Source organism: Mugil cephalus, chromosome 11, assembly GCF_022458985.1.
Source record: "Mugil cephalus isolate CIBA_MC_2020 chromosome 11, CIBA_Mcephalus_1.1, whole genome shotgun sequence".
NCBI lineage: Eukaryota > Metazoa > Chordata > Actinopteri > Mugiliformes > Mugilidae > Mugil > Mugil cephalus.
This window is the reverse complement of record NC_061780.1, coordinates 27,281,867-27,306,122: the sequence shown is the minus strand read 5'-3', so window position 1 is coordinate 27,306,122 and position 24,256 is coordinate 27,281,867. Positions and strand designations below refer to the sequence as shown.

The 24,256-nt window shown below is 43.1% G+C and overlaps 1 protein-coding gene across 1 annotated transcript in view; it reads right to left on the bottom strand.

Annotated features, from left to right (window-relative positions):
- Positions 1-1,141: 1,141 nt before the first annotated feature.
- Positions 1,142-24,256, bottom strand: part of cpne4a (copine IVa) — a 48,392-nt gene continuing 25,277 nt past the window's right edge. Inside the window, exons 8-16 of the mRNA XM_047599737.1 lie at positions 22,872-22,970; positions 16,952-17,038; positions 15,938-15,997; positions 14,080-14,213; positions 12,459-12,513; positions 11,148-11,199; positions 7,561-7,694; positions 7,158-7,394; positions 1,142-4,912 (exon numbers count right to left, since the gene is read on the bottom strand). Coding sequence (XP_047455693.1) covers positions 4,781-4,912; positions 7,158-7,394; positions 7,561-7,694; positions 11,148-11,199; positions 12,459-12,513; positions 14,080-14,213; positions 15,938-15,997; positions 16,952-17,038; positions 22,872-22,970 — 990 coding nt within the window. The 3' untranslated portion in view covers positions 1,142-4,780. The remainder of the gene's footprint in view (positions 4,913-7,157; positions 7,395-7,560; positions 7,695-11,147; positions 11,200-12,458; positions 12,514-14,079; positions 14,214-15,937; positions 15,998-16,951; positions 17,039-22,871; positions 22,971-24,256) is intronic.

Here is a 24,256-nt window from a genome sequence, read left to right as displayed (position 1 = left end):
TTCACATCCTCCTGTGTTTTTTTTACATTTTTGTATAAAAATCTCTTGACAGATCAGCAGTTACCTGAAAATGAAAATTCATACACTTTAGCCAGTGTTGTAACAGAATATTTGTTCCTTCTCTTCCTCACATATAGCTTTAATACTGAGGACCGTGGAGGCAGGTTAAGAATCTTGCTTTTGGCTCAATGACAGGTTCCACATTTTTACAATCACATTAATCAATAACCTGCAACCAGTGATGTAAGGATGATGATGAGATTAGCCCTTTATAGGGCACTCACTGCAGTACTTGGAAATTCAAAGATTTCTATCCTTGAGTGGTATTGTAGGACATTAGAAGACTAACTTTAGGACATTTAACATTAGATCCGACAGGGTACAAAAAATAACTCTTAATTGGGACTCCACTAGAAAAGGAACATGCAATCATAAGGAACGAGCTAATGCTGAAAGAAAATGAGATGCAGGGTAAAGCCAGACAATAGCCTGTAGTTCCTGGAATTTACTAGTATCTGAAATGTCTTCGAGGTCAGAAAGAATCTTCAGAGAAAGTCAAAGAAAAACACTTGAAGATAATTAAAAAAAGCTAAAAAGATCAAAGACGGTCCAAGTTTGATGCGAGCAGAGTTTAATCCTTAAAAAAGAGCCCGAGTTCTGAGAGCCATGTGAGTTCATCTTATATACTGTTGTGAGCTTCATTAACACATGGGACTGGGCTTGGTCACTTGTTACCGTTATGTTTTTGCTCTGGAAATATCCAAATCACTGTTTAGTTCAATCCTGATCACGAGGAACATCAAGGCCATGAAGCTGGTGTCCTTGGAACAGTGTCTCACTTCTAGTGTGATATGATCTGTATGAATATGTTCAACATTACAAATAAAGTCTCAACTTACTCAGAGTCTTAAAATCATGATTTTTCTCAACACTAGCCGCCCCAGAAATAGAGTGACTCCTTTGGGGACTGTCTCTGCTCAGATCTTGGGGTCAGGTCTTAATATGCTGGACAGCAGAGTAACATGGTCATACACATCAGAAAAAAGTTTGTGTTAGTAAACTGAGTAAAATGTAATAATTTATTAACTCTGCTGCTTTCAGCCACTCCCACAACCCAACCTGTCATATCACACGGAGACACTCTGAGGTTACTGATAAAATTTTTATTATCATAAGTCACTTTGTCATTGTTTTGCACACAATACTGCATGTTAACACAACAATAGGCCATGTGACTCAACACCTGTCCTCCATCTTGGTTCTCTTTGTTCAACGGGACAAACAAAAGTGGCAGTAAATCATTGGCAGAGACTAAAAACCAGTTAAAAACTGACAAACCAGACATGTCATAGTTTTTTTCAGGGAAACCAGCTGCTGTTATTTTTCAATGTCACACACTTTGAATGACATCTTAAAGGCTGATTTATTCCCTTTGTCCATGGGTCGTATTCATTCATTAATCTGAAATTCAACATCCATTCAGCAACAGAAATCACACGTTTAAGTAAGAGTCTCTTCCAGTATGTTGTGTTGACAGGAGCCAGGTGAAATCTGAACAGTTTACTGGCCTGTGAAGATTTCCTAAACACTTTCAACTAAGGCAACAACCTGGGGGCAACTACAGTATATCTCATCTGGGCAGGGTAGGCCATGGGGGCTATTGGGAGGACTTTGGGTAGTTTGCTGCAGCATCAGCAGGAATGTAAACACTTCACTGACCTTTCACAGTGATAATAATGACCTGTCTTCATTACAGCCTGTATGAAAAGATTTTGAAATAAATATGATGAACATCTTAGAGGGAACTGGGCCTACGACCAGGTGCTCCTTTATGTTGAATGTGAGGCTTTTTGAGGTATATTTACATAGAAAAACAAGCTGAAACAAGGACATCTGCACTTGTTGAGATTCCTAACAACGTTTCAACCGTGTCTTCAGTTATAAATGACTGATAGATAGGCAGTTCAGGTTTTAATAGGAACTGCTTTAAAAAAAGAAGAAGGAGCTATTTGGACAAGTGGAAAAATATCTTCAAGAAACCACCAACACTGTGACCTGGTCTGAGAACCTTCACAGACACTTGTTGAAGTGGTTTAGGCATCTTATCACCAAGCTCAGAAGGAATACTGGAGGATGAGACTAAGGCTAAGGTTTTATAGAGTGCTAGTGTTTTCTGGATACCTGGAAATTCTTGGAAACCTTGAGGAAAAGCTCCCTTGTATGGACTACCTTGTTTGGCCTAATACCACTGTGACTGAAACCCAAATAAGCAGCTGGAAATGGACGGACAGATCACGGAAGAGTCCTGTCTTTAGACTTTAGCATCACCAAGGTGGAGCTATCTAGAAAGAGCCTCAGGCTAACCAGGCTGGGAGTTTTAATAGTAACCTGGTGGTGTCCACCTGTAAATGGAGAAGCTCCTTAGACAAGAGGTGAAACGTCCACAAGAAACCCAACAGCTGTCTTAGTTTTGGCCTCTTTTTGTTGTCTGGATTCCCCGGCTTAGTCTGGCTACCTAGAGACTCCTGGGAAGCCTCCAGGAAGAGTTGGATAGTCAGTATAGTTCAGAGGATGGATGGACTACAGTGTTTAGTCTGGTACCACCATGGATGGACACCAAATCAGCAGCAAAAAATGGACGGACAGATCACGGCGTGGTTCTGATTTCAAACGTTAGCACTGACATCATCATAGGAGGCAGCAGATGGAGTTGTTCCGTGTGCAGAACCTTAGGCTGACCCAGAATTTGTTTGTGCGTTAATGGGATCCATAGTCCCACCTGGCCTGAAAACTCCTCCCTAAGGAGGAGACTGAGACGAGGGACAGGGACATCTGGGACATCTTGGAACTAATAGCCCGGTCTGGATAAGCAGTGGAGGAATGATGTGTAGTACAGCAGCAGAGGTGGTTGTTTCAATCATCATGAATAAAATTACCATATTTAAAAAGTAAGAAGTGAATTAGTTCCAGAGACATGAAGACAAGATGGACAGATGTTGTGCCACAAAGTGACCAAACTCTATCACCATAATCTAGAAAGTTCTCCAAAGATACTCAGTTTTGTGCTTTTAAATCTACTCACACATTTTCGTTTACATGTGAACATGCTTGAGAGTAGAACAGCCCCAACGTCGGGCACATTGTAAACATCATTATTATTCAACTACCAGGAAACAGAAACCACAAGGACTGAGGAGTCCCACATGGAGATTTGCATGCAAAACAACAGTTCATGCATCTGCCTCGCCTTTATGAAAAAACAGAGAGGATGCAGACGTCTGTGAAGGCAGCTCGCTTGTTCATCTGGCAGAGATCCAAAATGCTTTACAACATACGAACCTTACGAAATATAGCAAAATTTCGATAAACTCTTATAAAAACAAACTGGGACGAGGGAGAGGGGTGTTCATACATTCCTTCATTGACTGTTCCCCGCCGTCATGCTGTCTGCAGGGAAACAGTGTTTGAATTGGTCACTGTTTGTGTGCTTTCCATGTCTGAAACTCTTCTGAACGCTACAGTCTGCTCAGCCATCATCGGCCCGGCATGCACAACGGATGCTAAAGGTGCTTCACTTAGCATTTTTCAACATGAAACTTCAGATGAGAGGAATTACTGCCTAATGCTACTGTTAAAGACACAGGAACTGTCTAAGGAACCAGCTTCTTTTATCTGCATATGTTTACGTCTCTAGATTTGTTTTACCCTTCAAAGAAATCCCTGCTCACTGGGTTTACGGTCTGCAACTGCTGATAAAAACATGGAGTGAGTGGGTCTTATTAAATTTTTGTTTAAACTACTACTGTTTATAATCAGCTCAAAACTTCGGAAGCTACATAGCATTATACGTGTTGGCTAGCTTTAGCTCATTTGTTAACATAGTGTATCACATGGTTTAATAACTGCACTTTCAGCAGGTTATACTCCATCGAGCAGGGTTATCTACGGTCCCTTCAACCTTTTTAGATTCTGTCAGTACCAACAGGCTACACAACTCTACGGCCCCTTAGAAAAGCCACTGGAACGAAATGATTGTGGTTTGAAATGTTGTAAATGCTAATGCTAAAATGTTAATGGATCTTTATTGTAAACACTAACACAAAAGGTTTGCTACAATTCCCCAAAAAGTCATGCTTCCTAGCTAACACCTTTGATGAAGGAACAAGCTCTTAAATTATGCTAATAAGAATTACACATGGACGCTGAACTGAACAATATTTACAGGTTAGAAATGAGTTCCATTCGTCTTTATCTTGGTTCTGATAATGAGATGAGATCAGATGAGATGAGAATGGCCTCTGTCTCTTCAGTGTAATCCGTCAAACTTCTTCCTTCTTGTAGTCCCTCCCACTAGACGTGTTCACAGCAAAACCTGAACCCGAACCATGCATGCATATATTTGTTTCCAGAGATCTAACGTGGATCCGAGCTCAGCTAGACCTGAACTCAACAGATTGGACCCAAAACTCAAGATCAGTCCCTAAACTTGTTCCTCGCTTGTTTCCTGCTGTGACTGAGACACCATGAGCCATAAATAACACCATGAACAGTAGTGGACACTCAAAATGGGACCTGACTCAACTGGACCAAGAAAAATTTGGACTCTTGGCCCCAGAGAAATGAATGGACCTGTGAAGACCTCCACTATGGAGGCCTTGTTTGCTTACTGGTAAAATACTTTGTGTAGCACCTTTAACCTCCACATTAACATTAAACAAGAGACAGTAAACATTTTTCTCAGTCGAAGAGAGTTGTCCTGGGGCAGCAGTAGCGCCGGAGCTCAAGGGCCAAACGGCCTGGAAGACGGGAACTGACTGGGCACTTTGGGCTTGATGCCCTTGCTGTTGTAGTAGTCAACCACCTGGTTGGGCACTTCTGCTAGAACGCTCTTAGCCAGAGCAGCTGGAGACGCCTGAGATGGAGAAAGAGAGGACGGCGGTCATGTGGTACATAGAACAAAAAAACAAAAAACAAAGGCAGCTCCTTACAGGATCCTATTAAAGGGTCACTCTGGTACTTTGGCATTCGACTGCCTTCACTTCATATTCTACCTGAATCAGTCCGGAATGATGCTAAGCACTGTAGTGCTCTAAGGGTGGTTTAAACTCTCTAATCCAGAAGATAGTTTGACACAAAGTTACTGAAGTCTGACCTATCCACAGAGACCAGGGTCCACAGAGACCAGGGTCCATAGAGACCAGGGTCCATATGGAGACCAAGGTCCACAGAGACCAGGTTCCACAGAGACCAGGGTCAGGAACACAGACCTGATAGTTCTGAATCTATTCCTGATTTATTTGTCTTTTTAAACGACATTAACCTCCTTGAACCCAGGGAATTATGAGGTTAATGAAGTGGATTTTGTACTATTTTGAAAGTTCATCAACAAGAATGTGAACAGAGTAAAATATTTAACCCCCACCCACAAATACACACACATGCATAATGCAGCATATCTTGTATTTAAATGGGTTCTGTGCTGTGGTGGACCCTCTGGCTTTTATTTCTTGACTTCCCTTCGAGAAACATCAGCAGCAGTTATTGTCTGTATGAGAGTCGTTGTGTTTCAGGTCCAGAGACAGAAACTCATCCGTCACACAGATTAAACCCTGGAGGAAAGACACAAGCAGCGTCTCTAAAATGAGTCAGAACGGAGCAGATACATCTCTACTGTCAATAACCTTCAGACGTGTTAAAGACTGAAAATTCATTTGAGAGTAATAAAAAATTTCCCACTTAAGACTGGTCGCCAGACTCCCTCCCTCCTTCCTTCCTTCTTCCAGAGTGAAAACTAATTTAATCCTCCTCCTCCACTTCTAATATGTTGTGATCATGAATTTAAAACACTTTCTACTCTCCTCGTCCTGGCTTATTGCTTTCCTCACATTTCAGAATCACCCACAGTTATTTTAGGGTCACACACAGTTATATATAAGCACGGCATGCTTTTCCATCGAGATGAGATTTTTCAAATAAACGCACCATCTGGTGCCCATATTTAGAGGTTTTTAGCTGTTGAACAACAGAGGCGGTGAACAGCTAAATGTGTTTGTGATAATCATTTACACAACACTGCTCCCAGTAACAAGAGGGAATGCTTTACAGCAGCTAACATGAACACATCCAACAAATGAACATTATGGTGAAAGGGGAGTTCTTTAGTCCAGTTAAACAGACTATGAAATTCTGGTAATAGACACCAGACATTTAGAAAACCATTACAATAAAAAGGTCTTTTCACTAAAATATCTTCTAGATCAGAGACTAGAAACCACCCTGATAGTAACGACATCATTCTGAACTCATCTATCAACCCCTGGACCAGACCTGGACCAGACCTGGACCCAGAGTTCCTAGAAACACCGCAGAGCTCACATGTTCTCCAAAGGTTCTAGTGAAACAGAACCAGGTCCACTCTCCATCTGGACATAAGGATCAAACCAAAGAACCCAAAATGTTCCTCCACTTTGGGTTTTTACCTCTTAAAGTGAATCTGGCTCCAAAATGCTACTGATTCACCACAGGAGGCAACATACACACAATTCAACCTTTGGACATTTTATTTCTCCTGGACATCATCACATTCTACCATTGAGCTCATTATACGATCCAGAAGAAGATGGAGATTTAATGATGTTGTTAATTCATTTTTGTGAGCACATTTCAGGGAACCAGTAATATCTTTTATCATTATCATTATTTTAGTTGTATGCAGTGTCTAATCATTGCATGGAAAATTAGCCTCTTGGCTAACACTGGCACATTTACAGAAATGTTAATTAATGTGCATAAATAAATGAATGTTGGCATCCAGGTCCAAGAATAGAGCTGCTGCTATAACAATGATATAGAACTCATCTAGTAAACAAGCTGTTTTCCTGAGAGCTTCCTTCGACTCTGATTCCACAGTTCTTGTCTTATTGAGTTGCTGTATGTTGCATTAGTCAGTGATTTATGTGCTACAGTCAAATATATCAGTGTCTTCGAGGAGTTTGTGATCAGCACTATGAGCAAAGCAAATAAAAACCACATGTGAACATGTAAGAATAATAGAACTGAAACCATGCCATGTGGAACTCCTCAAGGAGGATTTTTTTTTTTTTTTTTCAAGCAGAAAGATCAAACACAGAAATGATTACATTTTGTTGTGGACTCACGTGTTTGAAGTTGCGGAAGGGGACAAACTGGACGATGTCCCGGAGGACAGGTTCTCCTTTGGGCGACCGCAGGATCCCGTCGTCACCGTCCAGCATCTGCATGTCGCTGAAATCGGCGTTCCCGATCCCGACGATGATTACGGACATGGGGAGGTGGGAGGCCTGCACAATGGCCTCCCTGGTGTCGGCCATGTCTGTGATGACGCCGTCCGTCAGGATCAGCAGGATGAAGTATTGCTGGAAGATGAACGTTGAGAAAAACAATCAAACCTCTTCAACGAGACCTGAAATAAACCAGGACTATCTCCAGAAAAGGTCAAGGTTCAGGCTTCCTGACTGTTTTTGTGAAGGTGAAACAGACTGAAGTTTCACTAAGCAGCTCTCTGGATAAATCCTCTCTCACCATGGCCTCTTTGGTGTGGACCTCCTGTGAGGCTGAGTTGGCGACCTTCTGGATGATGGGGGCGATGTTGGTGGGGCCGTAGAGCTGCAGCTTAGGTAGGCAGGCCTGGTAGGCCTCCACCACACCCTGGATACCTGACAGGACACAAACACAGAAACTATGACCAGAGAAGGGTTCGGCAAAACAGAACCAGTTTGAGGAACGGTTTGAAGGTGCTGCCAGTCCATGGGATTCACAAAGATGTTGGATTCTCATATGGGGTTTGGTTCTCCACCAAAGCTTCTTGTTTCATCTTCACCACCTTGTGTCAACAAGTCGACTGAACCAGACTCTGGTTCTGTGAAGGTTCTCAGTCATCCAGGTCATGCTAATCCAAAAGCTGTTGAATAAAGGAAACTGGACTTGTAGAATTTCACCACCCATCCGATTAACTTCTTCAGTTTAGTTCAGTTCAGAACTGAACGCCAGCCTCTATGTGTTGTTGGAGCCATCAGAACCAGACTGGTTTGGGCCATGATGGTCCTGACCTGTACCAGTCTGTGAACTACAAAGAACATTATGAACACCTGCCTAATATTGTGCAGGTTCCTCTTTTAATACCAAAAATGCCAAAACCTCTTCCAGACTCTGAAGTATCTTGATATTGGCATCGGATCCTTTAAGTCCTGCTTCAGGTTGCGAGTCTCCATGGATCAAAATGGTTTGTCCTGGACTAGACTCAGATCTGGTTCCAGGGAGAATCATCATCCTGTGTCCATGAAAGTGGAGGGAGGAGCTACGAGTCAAAGGATCATTCACGTAAATTTAAGGATCCAAGGTCTCAAACATCACACTGACTCCACCGTCCTCTACCCATAATGCATCCTGGTGTCATGTATTTATGAGATAAATGATGCACAAAGACGCTAAAGCTAAGATCCAAACAAAGTGCTTAAAAATGCAACTGGACCTGTAGAGTTGAGAGAAAATGTTTCATCTGAGCAGCTTCTTCTGTTTTAAGGGACTGGAGGAAGGTTGAGATTTAAATAAAAAAGTCTGTGTGTTGTTTCTGTGAAAAAAACTAATGTCCATTAACGTCTAGATACCGACCTGTAGTTAAAGGAGGGGGGGCTGTTTGTCCCCGCCCTCTTTCCATGGTGTAGACCCATTATCAGTCATAGGCTCCAGTCTCCAGGTGTGAATGAGGTTGAAATTTCTTGGGGGCAGAAGTTCAGACTGGATTATAAATAGATGTCAGATTCTATCTCAGTCCTCCTCTGCTCCTCTTTAAACCACCCGTCTTCTCTGTGTTTGGTTGTATTCATTTTTCTGGTCATTTATATGGAAAACAAGTCATATTTAAATATCAAACTTCCTCCTTCCTCCATTAGAACTGAATAAACTACTTGGATGAAACATGAATCTCTACGAGTCCAGCTGCCTTTTTAGATAAACTATGACCTGGACGACTGATAATCTCCACAAACTAAAGTTTGTGATAAATAAACGAAGTGTTGTTTTAAAGCTTTATCTGTGGTTCCGTGGGGTTTGTGGAGGACGTTCTGTCTGGATGTGCTGAGTGGCGTCCCATCATGCCCAGAGGCAGCACTGATGTGATTTAGTGTCTGAAGGTCACTGAGAACACAACCTCCTTCACACCAACACACACTCAGACTTAATGAAGTGTTCAGTGTCTCTCTGAGCTCATCAGTGACCTTTAGCAGCCAAGAGGACGAGAGACCTTCAAGACGTCTGTTCCTCTCTCTCTCTCTCTCTCTCTCTCTCTCTCTACCAATAAACACTAAATAAAGAAGTGGAAACAGATGTGAACGTCCTGTTAACACGGAGGAAACATGGAAACGCTCCAACGCTGAAACATCTCTCCTGTTCAGGTATAAGGATCTGTTGGAACTTATTTTGATGCTTCTAGCTAATCTCTTTCTAATGGCTTTCAGTTTTTATGCTATGCTAAGCTAAGCTAAACACATCCCAGACACACACCCATCATTTTTCCTTCAATGAGTTTGTTTTCACTAATGTTAAAAAATGCTCTTACTCTCTTGTTAAAGCTCAAATGTTAAAGCTCAAATCTCTCTTAGGTTTTCAGTTAATGTTCACATTAACATCAAAAACATTCTTGGTATTGAGTCACATTTAACTTTCCTTTTAGTAGCATTAGCTTAATGGTAGCTCGTAGACCACACGTCCTTTATTAAATATAAATGTTGCTTCACACCTTAGACAGACTTCAATGATCCACAAGGGAACTTACTTCATCACAGTAGCTTAGATGCACATAAAAAAAAAAACACTAAAGTAAAAAGAAAGTTAAAACAAAATAATAGTAAAATATAACTATTATCTCGTAAAATAAAATAGAAAATGATGTACGCAAAATATGTACAGAATTATCGTCATGAACAAATTTACAAAAATAGTGAGAAAAACAGTGTTCAAGGTGATCCAGTGGTTTTCAATAAAATTTAAAATCCTCTTCAGTCGGTTTCGCTTCAGTTCAGTTTGTGGCACGAGTCGGGATTCATCTTTTAAGCAAATGGGGAAACAGGAAGAGCGACTATTAGCTGGGAGGCTAAGAAGCTAGGAAGACGATTAGGGCTGGAGACAGTTGTACAGTAGTCGTTCAGCTTAACAGCCAATCAGTGAATTAATTAGGAGATTGGACAAGAACCAGTGATGCAACAACTAGAACCACCCCAGCAGCTTGGTGTGTAACAGCCATGAAATCACAGTCTGATCGAGACGCTCCTAGCTACAGGTTTATTTCCAGTTGGGAGGTTGTCCTCTGAGACTCTAAATGTAAAGAGACTTTTCAGGTGATTGGACAAACCATCTGTGTATCACGGACTAAACGCAACGATCAAGTATGTGCTTAGTAAGTAGCTAAGAGTTAAAACCTGTCAGGATGATCAGTCTCTGGGAATGAGAAATTAAAAGGTTGGTTTCACCTTTGGTGCTGCACAAAAACCCCAAACACAGACTGAATGTCTTTTATAGATGCTCCGAATCCCCAGGGTGCCAAATCAGTCAGGATCAGGTCTAATGCATGAACCTGGACCCAGAGTTTCTAGAACACCACAGAGCTCACATGTTCTCCAAAGGTTCTAGTGAAACAAAACCAGGTCCACTCTCCATCTGGACATTAGGATCTAACAAAGAACCCAAAGTTCCTCCACGTTGGGATTTTTACCTCTTAAAGTGAATCTCGCTCCAAAATGCTACTGATTCACTACAGGAGGCAACGTTCACACAATTCAACCTTTGGACATTTTATTTCTCCTGGACGTCATCACATTCTACCATTGAGCTCATTATACGATCCAGAAGAAGATGGAGATTTCTGAGTTTGTTGTCTGGTGAAGGTTAAATGTAGTTTTGTCCAACACGTGGACCAAACCTGGACTCATTCACAGCTGAGTCACCTGGAGACATCAACGTCCTGATCGATGTGGCTCCTTCCACCTCGTCGCCATCAAACTAATTCTCACATCAAAGAGTGGCGGCCGCTCGGACTTCTGAGGCTCCCTGTCAAATATCTGAGTTTCTTGCTGTTTTTCTGTTCAAAGACTGAAGAGAATCAAAGCACCTACCTGCACACTCCGGGTTCTCCTCGTTAAAATTCACCGCAAAGTCGTGGGAGACCTGCAGCGGGAGGGGAGGGAGACACAAGTATGTTTGATGTCTGCATCAGAAAAATAAAAGAACTTCAACAATGAAATAAGCACTCTCCATCTCCTCGCCTTCATCTTTTTTTCACAGCCTTTCATTTTCTTCTTGACATCTAATCCGAGGCGCTGAAGCACTGATCCTCTTACTGGTCGCTCTCAGGACAGGTGGCTGCACAGGAAGTGTCAATCTCGCCCGGTTTCCAGGGGCAACGGCCCCCAGGCCGATGCTGCGTTTAGGTTTGAGGGTTGTTGAACTGTGAGCTTTACTTCCACCAGTGACGGGTCACATGTGTGGAACTGAAGCTGGTTTCTGAATTTTGCAGCATGCCAGTTTATTAGGTACACTAGCCAATGCATTCTAATATAGATGTCGCTTTATCACTGCTTTACAGTTCAGTTGATGCTAAATGTGTCTTTTTTGTTTCGTTTTATTGGATTTATTTTGCTGCAAGATCATTTATTTTTTACAGCGTAGATTCAAAAAGGGTTTTAAAAGGCAACTGCATTTGTAGAGTTTTGAGACCACAGTTCATAGGGAACAAATCAGTTTCTGGCTCTAAATCTCAAACTTCCCTCCGGTCCCTTAGAACTGAAGAAGCTACTTGGATGAAACATCTTCTCAAAAACTTAACAAGACCAGTTCCATTTTTTAACACGATTTTAAACTGTGGATAAACTATGACCTGGATGACTGAGCCTTCACAGAAGTCTTTACACTGTAGATATTCAGACCCAGTGGAGATTCAGGGTTTTTTACTTTGTGTCCTCTGTGTCTTATCAGTTTAAAGATTTAAAACTAAATATGTTTCATATTATTTCGTGCCAGGAGGAAGTGACCTGACCTTCCAGAGCTGAGCCGTCGCCGTGAATCAGTCTGATTACACGTTAACGCACCATTCTGTACTGTTCAACATTATTCTGTTCTAACTTTAACTTTAATCAGGCGATGACACTTATTTTCAGGCAGCGCGCTCTGAATGGAGGTAATCAGTGCTTTTAGGAGATCTTTTGAATAAAGCGTCAGACGAGCGGCGGCCGCGCGCCGCAGGGGATCATGGGAAAGGAAACGAGGGGGCAGGAGGAGCTGCAATTCCACCCGGTGGCACCCTGGGGCAACGAGGACGGGGGGGCGGTGGTTAATCACAGACTTCTGACCAGGTCGGCCTCACCTTCCAAACCCCCCCACCCCCACCCCCATGCTGACAGGATGCATGCTGGGAGCAGCTGAATTACCTTGTAGTCAGGAGGGATTCGAGCTCCGAAGCCGAACGCCGGGAACATTTTGTCACTGAGATGGAAAAGAAGAAAGAGTTAAATACTTCTACTGTCATATTATTATCACCATGTCCTCTGTACAGGAGACATTCACAGGATGAAATGAGACTGATTTAAGATTCAGAAATCATCTCTAGAGTCCAGGTGTGAACGCTGATCTGGTGACAGTCCACATGTGGAGGTGGTGTAGACCAGCTACTGACCAGGGCTGATCTGTGGAGGAGGAGGTCTGCAGCCACGTGGAGTTAAGTTACACATTGATTCATATTTTAGAACAAACTTTTAGAATTAGACGATAAAGACGCCGCTCATTATTTCCTCAGTAACTCCCCGTGTCTTTATTTCCTTCATCATCACAGGTGTTTGTTTCTCAGCAGTGACCTGGTTCCTCTGAGGATGGAAGAAGCTTCAGGGTTCAGGTCTGATCCGAGTCTTTGTCTCTAAAATAAATTAGATCTTAACTTAATGTCAGAGTCTTTCCATCTGGTTCCTAAATCTGGATCATGTCTCCAAGTCTCCTTCCATGTATCCCTGGATCTGGTCCAGTGGTAGGTAGAGATCCATCAGAGACAGCAGCTGATACAATATTCTACTGACCACATGGTGGCGCTGCTGCTCAGTTCTGTCTGAGGACGATTTAATGGGGACGTATTTGCTTTAATTAAGATGGAGCAGGTGAGACCTGATGATGTAATTACTGAAGTCATTGAAATATATTTATATCTGTAATCACGAGCAACAGTTTCCTCTTTTAATAAGTGAATAAAGTCGTGACCTGAAAATTAACAACTGACTAATTTCAGTCTTATTCTTTGAAATGTTGACTTGTGGTTCGGCTTTTAAATTAAAAGGTTGGTTTTCTTTATCGCTTCAAGAAAAAGATCTTCTTTAGTTTAATTAAGTTTTAACCACAGAGTCAGTTTGTTGTTTAGTTAGAGAACTTCAGCTTTAATGAAACCGATTCTTTAACTTCTTATCAACCCATGAAGTTTGAGCAAAGCTGCAAAATATGACGTAACTGCATCAACACGTAGACTCTGACACAATGACACACGGGTCTGAGTTTATCTGAGTTAATCTGAGTTAATCTGAGGTTGTGTGAGTTTGTCTGAGTTTGTCTGAGTTTGTGTGAGTTTATCTGAGTTTATCTGAGTTTGTGTGAGTTTGTGTGAGTTTGTGTGAGTTTGTGTGAGTTTGTGTGAGTTTGTGTGTGCTTGCTCAGTGGGATGTGTGTGTGTGGAGTGTGTGGAGTTTGGGCAGCGCTCTGAGGAGTGCGGTTAACTCCAGGAGAACGATCAGTGGGTGCATCGTGATGGAGAAACAGCTTTAAACCATCATAACTTCTACCTGGGGAGGAGTGAGGAGGAGACAGAACTGAGCTGTCTCAGATCTGAAACACTTTCTCTTCAAGACCAGAATAAACTGTGACTTTAATGAAACGTGATACGGTAAAAGCCTGGGAGGAACAGAGTGAAGCCTGGAGGATCTGAGACGAGAAGAAAACCACCGGCCTCTAAATCCTCAGAGAAGACTGAGACCCTGAGTCCGGACTGGCTGAACCCGGCTCTACTGGACCAACCTGTCGTAGTCCTGGCAGATCTCCCCCACGGCCACCAGGGCCTTCAGGTACTCGTTGGGCTGGTAGGGGTGGATGTAGTGCAGGGAGCAGCTGTTACGAGGATCTCCATTAGAGGCCGTGAAGTCGATGGCGACCTGGAGGCAGAGCGACCAATCACAGAAGAGATTCAGTTTTGGAACAACCACCCAGAGACCAGCGTCTGAGAATGTCCAGTCATCGAGTCCTCCAACCCTTCAGAGAGATCAGGTGACCCAGACATACCCATCAGCCATAACATAAAGACCACCTTCCTTATACTGTGTAGGTGACTCATCAGAGAACGGACACGGACCTTCTGGGTCTGGATCAGTTTGGGATCTGGTGGTCTCAGTGGGAGTGTCTAAGTAACATCCACACCAACAAATGTCAGGTCCAGAAGTTTCCCAGCAGATCACACTAGATGGTTTTAATGTTATTTACTTCTCCTGGTCATAATATTGTGGCTGATTAGTGTGTCTCTTTGTGTCATAATTTAAAATCAACACTATTAGGTTTAAAATGACCAGGACGATGAACCAAAGAGTCTTCTTGTAGTTTCAGATGTATTTATATGTGGAGGAGACGCGTCCATGTTTATGTCTCTTTTATTTTTCTTTTTTCTTTTGTGTTATTTATTTTCACTGTGTCTATTCCTGTGTGACTATTGTGTTTCCTTTTTACCTGTTGGAGCTAAACTAAACTACACATCAGCCGCTGAGCTCCTCCATCGTTCTCTAGACACCAAATGTTTTTGTTGATGAAATATTCAGAGGAATCATTTCGACACGTGTCAACTCTCCCTGAACGTTTAAATGTTTCATGTTGTTTTCAGTCGGGACACGAGCGATTTCTCTGCTCACGCTCTTTTCTTCCTCTCGTATTCACTCATACTGACGAACCAGGAAACGCTTTTAAAGAGGACGTCCTCATGTTTCTGACATGTTTTAGGTCAGAAAATGAACCCTGAGAAATCCTGTTTGTGATGGTCACGAATGTCTCCATCACTTCAGCCTTTATTTCATTTAGTTTGCTACTGAGACGTTATTGGTCCACAACAGAAACTGTTTGGTTACAGTTAATTTGCACATGAAAAATAATAAATAAAATAAAAACTCAAGATAGTTAATATATAAAATAAAATTATTTATTAATAATTAAAATATAAAAATAAATCAATAAATAAATAAGTAATAATGGAATTAATATACCATCGTTAATTAAATAATTATTATAAATGAATAAACTTAATGTTTCTCATGACGTCGTTTCACTAATTAAACTGAAACTGACCCAAAATGAAGGAACATGAAACACGCTGGGATGGTTCAGCCGGTCAGACCCCCCCCCCCCCGTAACTGGGACACAGAGCGGATGCTGCCCGAGCAGAGTTGCCTTGGTTACTGTTTCCACGGTGACGCCAGGTCCAGGGGCCACACTGACACACGGAACCACAGGATGGGTTATTAATTTATTTTACCCCGTCACACACACGACAACATGACCTGTGTGCATTTGTGTGTTTATCCACGTGTGTGTGTTGGTGTGTGTCGGTATGTGTGTGTGTGTGTCAGTGTGTGTTGGTGTGTGTTGGTGTGTGTGTGTGTCAGTGTGTGTTGGTGTGTGTTGGTGTGTGTTGGTGTGTGTTGGTGTGTGTGTTGGTGTGTGTGTTGGTGTGTGTGTCGGTGTGTGTATCGGTGTGTGTGTCAGTGTGTCGCTGTGTGTGTGTGTGTGTGTGTGTGTGTGTGTGTGTGTGTGTGTGTGTGTGTGTGTCAGTGTGTGTGTGTTGGTGTGTGTGTGTGTGTCAGTGTGTGTGTTGATGTGTGCGTGTGTGTGTCCTCACTGTGAACTGGATCTGACATCCTCCCATGATGTAATCCAGGAACGAGTGCATCTTAATGATCTGTGGACAAAAACAAGAAGAGTTTAAATATTTAAAATGTTGAAAATCAGCAGCATCAACATTCTTCTAAAATCCTGTTTCACTCCAGTCACAGAAAACCTCAACATTCAACATAAAAATGATTCAGAACCCAACGAAACACATGAAATGTTTTGAGATGAACCAACACTGCATTCCAGCATCAGAACCTCATCCCTCCATGAAACATGGGGGCGCTAATGTCCTGGTTTGGGCCTGTTCTGCTGCATCTGCTCATCATTGATGGACCAATGAACTGTGAATTCTACCAGTGAACTCTGAAAGAAAATGTCAGGACATGAGTCATGAGCTGAATGTGAAGAGAAACTGGGTCATGGAGAATGAATTAAATAATTAAATGTTTCCTCATATTTAAGACTAGATTGTGTGTTTTTTTTTCTGATAATGAAACTAAATGTAGACCTGGGTCTATCTGGGGCTCTGGTTTTCCTCGGTGCCCCCACCCCCTCCAGGCTGCTCAGACAGAATGAGATCAGAGCGGATGTTGACCATCATTAAACATCAGCTGATGGAAGGAGGTTGCTGCTGGTTACCTGCCGCCCGTCACCTGATCTCATTCTGTCATCTGCAGCCTCCTCCTGCTCCTCCGCAGCGTTTGGTTCCATCCCTCCATCCATCAGCTGTGAATTAGCTCGCTGCCTCACTGCGCCTCAGTAATTTGTCGGCGTGTTGTGCCACACTTCATTCAGGCGTCGCTCTCTCAGAGCAGCCGTTAAATCATTGTGAAGCGGGAGCTCTTCATGTGTCGAGTGTCATTAGGATAAATGTTATCCGGCCCTCACTGAGCTCCATCCACCAGCGTCGGGCAGGAAGTGTCAGGTTCGTCCTAATTGGTTCCTCTAACGGGCTGTCACACCACGACAACGTCAACCTGACACACAACCAGACGAGCAGGTGGAGGACGAGCTCTGTCACCTTGCACTGGTTCAGGATCACGATCCCAGAGTTCTTGTAGTTCTTCTTCTTCACTTTGTATTTGGGATTAATGCACGGCCACTGCACCTGCAACACACACAGACACACACTGTCACTGTCACCTCCTCCACCACCTCCACCTCCACTTCCTCCTCCACCCCTCCACCTCCTCCTCCTCCACTTACTCCTCCTCCTCCACGTGACTGTGTGAGCAAATGAATAATGCATTCAATTGTTAGCACATTGAGCAACTAAAAATAGAAAAGCACAAAATAAAACCAATGCATTATTATTGTTATTATTATTGTTGTTGTTGTTGTTGTTATTGTTGTTGTTGTTGTTTTTGACATTGTCGTTATTCCAGAAGCAGGTGACGCCCTGAGGAAAAGTTCGGCCAAACAACAACATTTAAGAACAATGTGAAAGTATAAAAACAGTATTTACATTAAATAACAACAATAAACGTTATTTCTGTTTAAATGTAACTTCATTCTGGTGGGAGATGTGGTGTGGTGTGGTGTGGTGTGGTGTGGTGTGGTGTGGTGTGGTGTGGTGTGGTGTGGTGTGGTGTGGTGTGGTGTGGTGTGGTGTGGTGTGATGTGATGTGATGTGATGTGATGTGATGTGATGTGATGTGATGTGATGTGATGTGATGTGATGTGATGTGATGTGATGTGATGTGATGTGATGTGATGTGATGTGATGTGATGTGATGTGATGTGATGTGATGTGATGTGATGTGATGTTAGATGTCTGAACTCACCTTTGTGTCATTATTTTCTCTCTATTATATTTTAAAGATTATTATATTAGTATTTTAAAGACAAACATAATGAGTAAAAACTAATAAATAAATAATGAGAAAACAGCCATTTGCGCTTTTCAGTTCCTCTGATCTACTCTGACGTTCCTCTGATCTACTCTGACGTTCCTCTGACGTTCCTCTGATGTTCCTCTGACGTTCCTCTGATCTACTCTGACGTTCCTCTGACGTTCCTCTAATCTACTCTGATGTTCCTCTGACGTTCCTCTGACCTTCCTCTGATCTACTCTGATGTTCCTCTGACGTTCCTCTGATCTCTGACCAGCATCAACATGTCTCCACTGGTGAAGAGTCTTAGACTTTAAGGTTCCTGGTTCATCAGCTGCTCAGGTGAAAGCAGAGACCTGAGTCCTAACGGACGGACAGTCGGCTTGTTGGTATTTTACAGAACGCTGTTGTAGCTTTGATCACGTCTGCACCACAAAGTTTTCAGTTTATTTTCTATAAACGTATAACGTGTTAAACTTTCCTGACGAGGCTCTGGAGGGAAACGAAACAAGACCGAGTTTGACGAGAGACGAGAGGAACAAACAGGGAGAGTTTTATTCTGGGCTCGTTTGTTCTGTTAAGACGAAGCTTCTTTCACTGGAGTCTGTTTAATGAGGGACTGTGGGAACAAACATTATTGGAGTTATTGGTTCAGTTCTTTTATTAAAAGGCTGTGAAACGCCTCAGAGCCGGAGCCTGATCTCACTGTTTCTGCTGAACAACATCAACTCATTTCCTGTAAAATAAAAGAACCAAACAAATACATGTTCATTCAGAGGAGTCCGAGTCAGAGTCAGAGTCCTTCCTCCCTTCCTTCCTTCCTTCCTTCCTTCCTTCCTTCCTTCCTTCCTTCCTTCCTTCCTTCCTTCCTTCCTTCCTTCCTTCCTTCCTTCCGTTTTTGACTCTTTTCTCTTTTATTAGTTTCATTAAACGGTCCATGTCCATGTCCGTGTCCATGTCCCTGTCCCTGTCCCTGTCCATCTCTCTCAGCTCTCTGGAGTCATTTTATTTTTTAAACACTGTGACAAATAAATTTCATTCACTTTCTGCACAAATTGTGAAAACGTAGAGCAGAATAATTTCCAATCTCCCATTTTCTTCCCATTCAGCCTCAGACTGTGGAGCCTGTAGTTTACGGCTGAAAGCATAATTTCCAGGAAACGATGAGGACGATGAGGACGATGTTGGACGTTAGACGCCCTGAGGCTCAGGTCACCTCCTCCACACATGGACCGGCATCATTTTAACCACTTTTCTATTATAGTTTGTAACGTCACTCATCAATTTTTTTTTTTTCAGAAAAAAAATCAAACGTTTTCCTTTTTTATTTTTGCTTCTTCAGTTTCTGTTCTTGTTCAGACAAAGATGGACTCAGTAAATTAGCTTTATCTGTCTCTGACTTCCTATCTTCATACATTATGATGACTCATTTAATTGTAATAGTAACCACATACAGCTGCTGTATCATAGCTGATGTTTCTCTAACATAATATATAAAGTATATGTCATTAAAGGTTGTAGGAAATATTCATGATTGAAGGAAAATGGAAAAATCACACAGAGAAACGCATAAAAAAATCCAGGTCCAGGCACTGAAATGGGTTTGAAAAGTGAAAGGCCTTTAATTTAATTAATTAATTTAATTTCTACAATCTGTCCTGGATTCTTTATACATTTTTCTGTCTATTCTTCTGTTTTCTTTCAGTCATTCTTTCCAGTGCACCGTGGGTTTGGGGGAAACCAATAGTGAAATATAAGTAATGACCTAAATGACACGGTTAAATCAGTGAAAATTTCCCTGAAAACAAACAAAAGCCCACAAAGGCGGCCATTTTGGAAATGGCTGCAGACGACGAGGATCAGATTGTCTCAGGAACTCATTTATCAAACATGAAACACATAAGAGCTGCTGGAGACAGAAGCTTCTCATTGAATCTATGGAGTCAGAGCTGAAGGAGCTCCACCCACAGGCCAGAGGGGAGGAGGGTTTTTTGGCCAGGTGGTGTAAATATTCTGCTTAAGTCCTGAATTTAAATAAAAGAATCTGTGTGGGAGGATGGATGGAGGATGGATGGATGAGGGAAGATGGATGGAGGAGGGATGAGGATGGGGAGGGAGGATGGATGAAGGATGGATGGATGAGGGAAGATGGATGGAGGAGGGAGGAGGATGGGGAGGGAGGATGGATGGAGGAGGGAGGATGGAGGGAGGATGTATGAATGCAGAGCCTCCGCTCGGAGGGATTTCTTGTTTCAGTGTCGTCGGTCCAGAGGAAGCTGTCAGCGGAGGAAGGAGGCCAATAAATAAAAGCTGAGGAGGACGGAGGTTCCCCCAAAGGTTCTGCTCCTGTGCTGGAGCGAACGAAAGGAGGTGTCTTCACACTGCAGCTCATTTCAGCCGCACACCGAGCATTATTCATTCATTTCATTTTATTCCGTTCCTGTCAGTATTAAGAGACTTGTAGTAAAATAGTGAATGATGAGGTGTCCTAACCAGGACATTACTGCAGCTCCTGAAGGTTCATCTCCAAACCTGATGAGTCTGAACAGATGGAGTCTAATTCAACCTGTAATCCTACAAAAACGGACTAACATTCCTCCAAGATGCTGGAGACGACAGATCAGCAGAAACAGAAGACAAGGGCTCACCTCATGTAATATTTCCTTCATTTATTTATTGGGACACAGCACATGTTAACGTAAAGATGTGAGATTATAACCAGAGGCTGGTTTCCATCTGTAGTCGCTCAGCAGGTCGATGTAAAGTTAACATGAACAACAAGGACAGAAACACATATACAACAGTTTAATTAAGAAGGTATCAGGTGTTGCTCATTACAGAGCAGGAGATAGTGGAGGTAAAAGTACATGGATGCACGTTGTCCTGCTGCTCTGTGATGTGATGGTGTCAGTTGCAATGAGCTCTATTTGCACAGGATTAATAAATACAGATGTTTATACACATGAACTCTCTGTACACTGGGACACTTGAATGTATGTGACTTAGATCTGGTTACAGGTGACCCTTAAAGGCTGCAAGTCTTTGTCTATTTTCAGGATCAGTTGAGCCATTTTTAGGCAGAAGTGTAGAAATATGTGACGGAGGCAGCTCTGTTTTTCTTTCCTTGTTCCCGTTCAGTTCGTCTCTTTTTTCCAGCGCTTCTTAACTGCGGTTCCTTGTGTTTTTCTGTTGAGAGGTGGCATTTAAACCCCAAACTGTGAGGGCTGATGGGAAATGATGTTTGTCAAATGTGGGTAAAAATCGTGGAAGTTCAACAAATGATGATTTGAGAAGATGCTGCGCGGTTAACGAAGCCTGAGGCGGGTTCCAGCCGCCGCTCGGCCCCTCATTAAACTGCAGATGATAATGAGACAGCTCCGGCTGCAGCCCAGGAATCCTCCGCTCGGGGTTTGTGGGTTTTCAGCCTCTTGTTGTCATCTTCTGGGAATTTCCAGAGAAAACACACAAGGTGGAGGACGGCTGCTTTAATTAGCAGCCAGTTTCGATCCTCTTTCTTTCAGACAGCTGTGTCTTCATTAGCTCAGCAGTTAATCACATCACCAGTCTGTCTAAATAAACTCCAGGGGTTCTGGCCTCTCAGGAGCGCTTTTTTAAAGGGCCGTCACTTTGCTAATTGGCGCGTTGAGGTTAACCTGGAGTCGCAGGACCTGAAGGAGATCAGGTCATTGCTGCTTCAACCTGCCGGGGCTCAGGGTCTCAGAGCTGGAGACACGTCAGCCTCCAAATACACAACAGCTGCTACATAGTTTAACATATTTAAGAACTTACATTAACCCTCAGGCATCATTAGGGACATTTTTGTCCATTTGGGTAAAACTTTCCTCTTAAACATGGCCGTCAGTTTATCTGTGTTAGTGCATGTGGCACATTTGTTTTGTTTTGTAACTTCACTTCTGACTTCACTGCATTATTATCAGGATTTAAATTTACTACAAAAAATGTCCCATCATAACCACATTCTTTAATCCCTCAGCCTTGACTCAATATAAACATTCATTCCACAATATTAAAGCTTCATTCATGAGAGGAAAAATTTGTGTCGTGGTCCTTGGACTCAGGACTAGTTTCCTTCCCCATTGGCTGGATTTGATTTGGAACACGAGGGCATCTATGTGTAATACCGAGAAAGTCTTTCAGGAAATGATGTGAGAGACACGGAGCAGAGCGTCCCACAGCAACATGACCATTTATTTAGAGAGCCCAGTATTCACTTCATCTTCCATCTGCTGCCTCCTCCTCAGGGAAATAACTCTTTATCTGCTTCCTCCAGCAACGAGCAGCAGACTACGAGCAGCTTCCTCAGAGATGACAGAGGACTTTACAGCCACGTCTGAGGAAATGATTCCATCATAATTCTACATAAAGGTACATTTGTGGCTGTTGGTGCCAGACGGACTCGGCTGCCGTCGTGTCTCCTGGAGTCTCTGAGGTTCTGACTGGTTCCTGTAACTGGGAGCTGGTGTCGCTCAGTCTGAAGCTGAAGGAGAAACGCTGTGAACAGATAACTGAGCCTTCTCCTTCGTGACCAGCGCCTCTTTAAGAGCGTATTCATTATTAGCTGAGAGCTTATTCGCTCAGAGAAGGAAACAAACCAAAGAACCTTAATAAAACCCCAAACCAGAGGCACTGCAGGGTCGGCAGGTAAACCCCAGAACACAAATACCTAAAAACAAAAGCTCAGCGAGAACCAAGAAAACTGACAAACTAAGAGAAAAGAGGACAAAATAAACACCTTCACAGGAGAGTTAATGAACCAAGGAACCAAGGAGGAGCCAGAATCAGAGGAGGGAAAACACAGGAAGTAAAACAGGAAAGAGCAAAACATAAAACCAGGAGAAAGACTAGAAAAACCAAACAGGGTCAGACTAATAAAGAGCAGTGACCACCTGAAGACACAGAAGACCTCAGAGGGTTCTTGTCTCTCAGCTAGTCAGGGTGACCAGAGGGTGGGACATCTACTAGAGACCAACTGTCCTCTACAGAGACATGGACGACCAGGGAATCACTTTACATGTGGACGTAGCTTTTGTGAGCCTTGTGTTATTTAAATAGTCGGGTTTAGATGTCGGGGGGTTGGTGTCGTCTCACCTGTCGTCCATCGATGGCTCCTCTCATCTCTTTGAATGAGGCCTCAAACTCACCGATGTAGTCGTGCTTCCCGTTGGAATCCCAGTCCCACACGGTGCACTGCAAGGACAGAGACAAGAAATCAGTTAGAGGACGTCCTTCTACGTCTTCTATCAATCTTCAGTCTGTTGATGATGGGCTCAACTACACCTCCTCACTAACACCTCCTCACTAACATCAAAGCTCCTGTCCTGGAGTCACTCCTCAGATCAGGCTCCTCTGGGCTCAGCTAGGAGCTACACCAGAGGACCTGGAGAAGGACCTGGACCTGGACCTGGACCTGGACCTGGACCTGGACCAGGAGGACCTGGAGGTTTTTATGTGACACGTTCAGCCTGGACATGATCCTCCCAACCACCATGAGGACTAAACGAACCCTGAACCCTCAGGTTCTGCAGTGAGGAGACGGTGGAGGAACATGTTTGTTTGTTCTGTTTTAAGACTCTTAGTTTAGTTTCTGGGACTTTGTGTGAAGCTGCTCTAGTTGCTGCTCTAGTTGCTCTAGTTTCCCTCTAATATCAGAAAAAGACATGTCGTGTAGTTTGTTGTAAACTGGTCCATTAGTGCCAGAAAACCAAAGAGAACGAACTCAGATTCTTCTTATTGTTCTTCAGCCTCAGTTAAAACCAGATCTGAGACATTCGTCTCATCTGGTCTCATATCTGGTCTTCTTTGGACTTGTCTCACGTCTTATATTGTCTCATGTTTATTATTTTGTCTCATTCCTTTGTACTTTCTCATCTTGTTTTGTCTCGTGTCTTATTTCTTCTGGTCTCCTCTTATGTCTTGCCCCTTGTCTCTGTCCATGAAGACAGACCTGGTGGCAGTGGTTTGGTTGTGGACATCCAGAGCATATGAAAAAGTAGCGTTCCACTTAGAGGACAGGGGTGTTGGTCTCGGCCTGGAGGAATCCTGGAGCCTCCGTCCCAGTGGACGTCTCCGACTGGCAGCACTGGGACCAGAATAAATGAGACGGAGGACGGAATGAGGACAGTTTGACAGAGTTCATGAAAAATAGATGTGAGGAGGTGAAGGAGAACGGTGTCCACACTGGTGAGGAGGAGGGGGAGGAAGAGGAGGAGGAGGGGAGGGAGGGGTCTCTGGCTCTGGAGCTTTAATATTTTCATTTATTCAGGTTTGACAGAGCATCTGGGACATGTCTGTCTCTGTGGGGACCAGTTACAATAAGAAGCCACGATGGACATGTGGACGTGTATCTGACATTTAAAACACTAATAGTTCGGATTCAGTCTCTGAGTCAATAATTAAACCAGTGATTGAGTTCCAGCTCAGATGTCCTCCAGTCATCTTCCTGTCGTCCTCCAGTAGTCCTCCTGTCGTCTTCC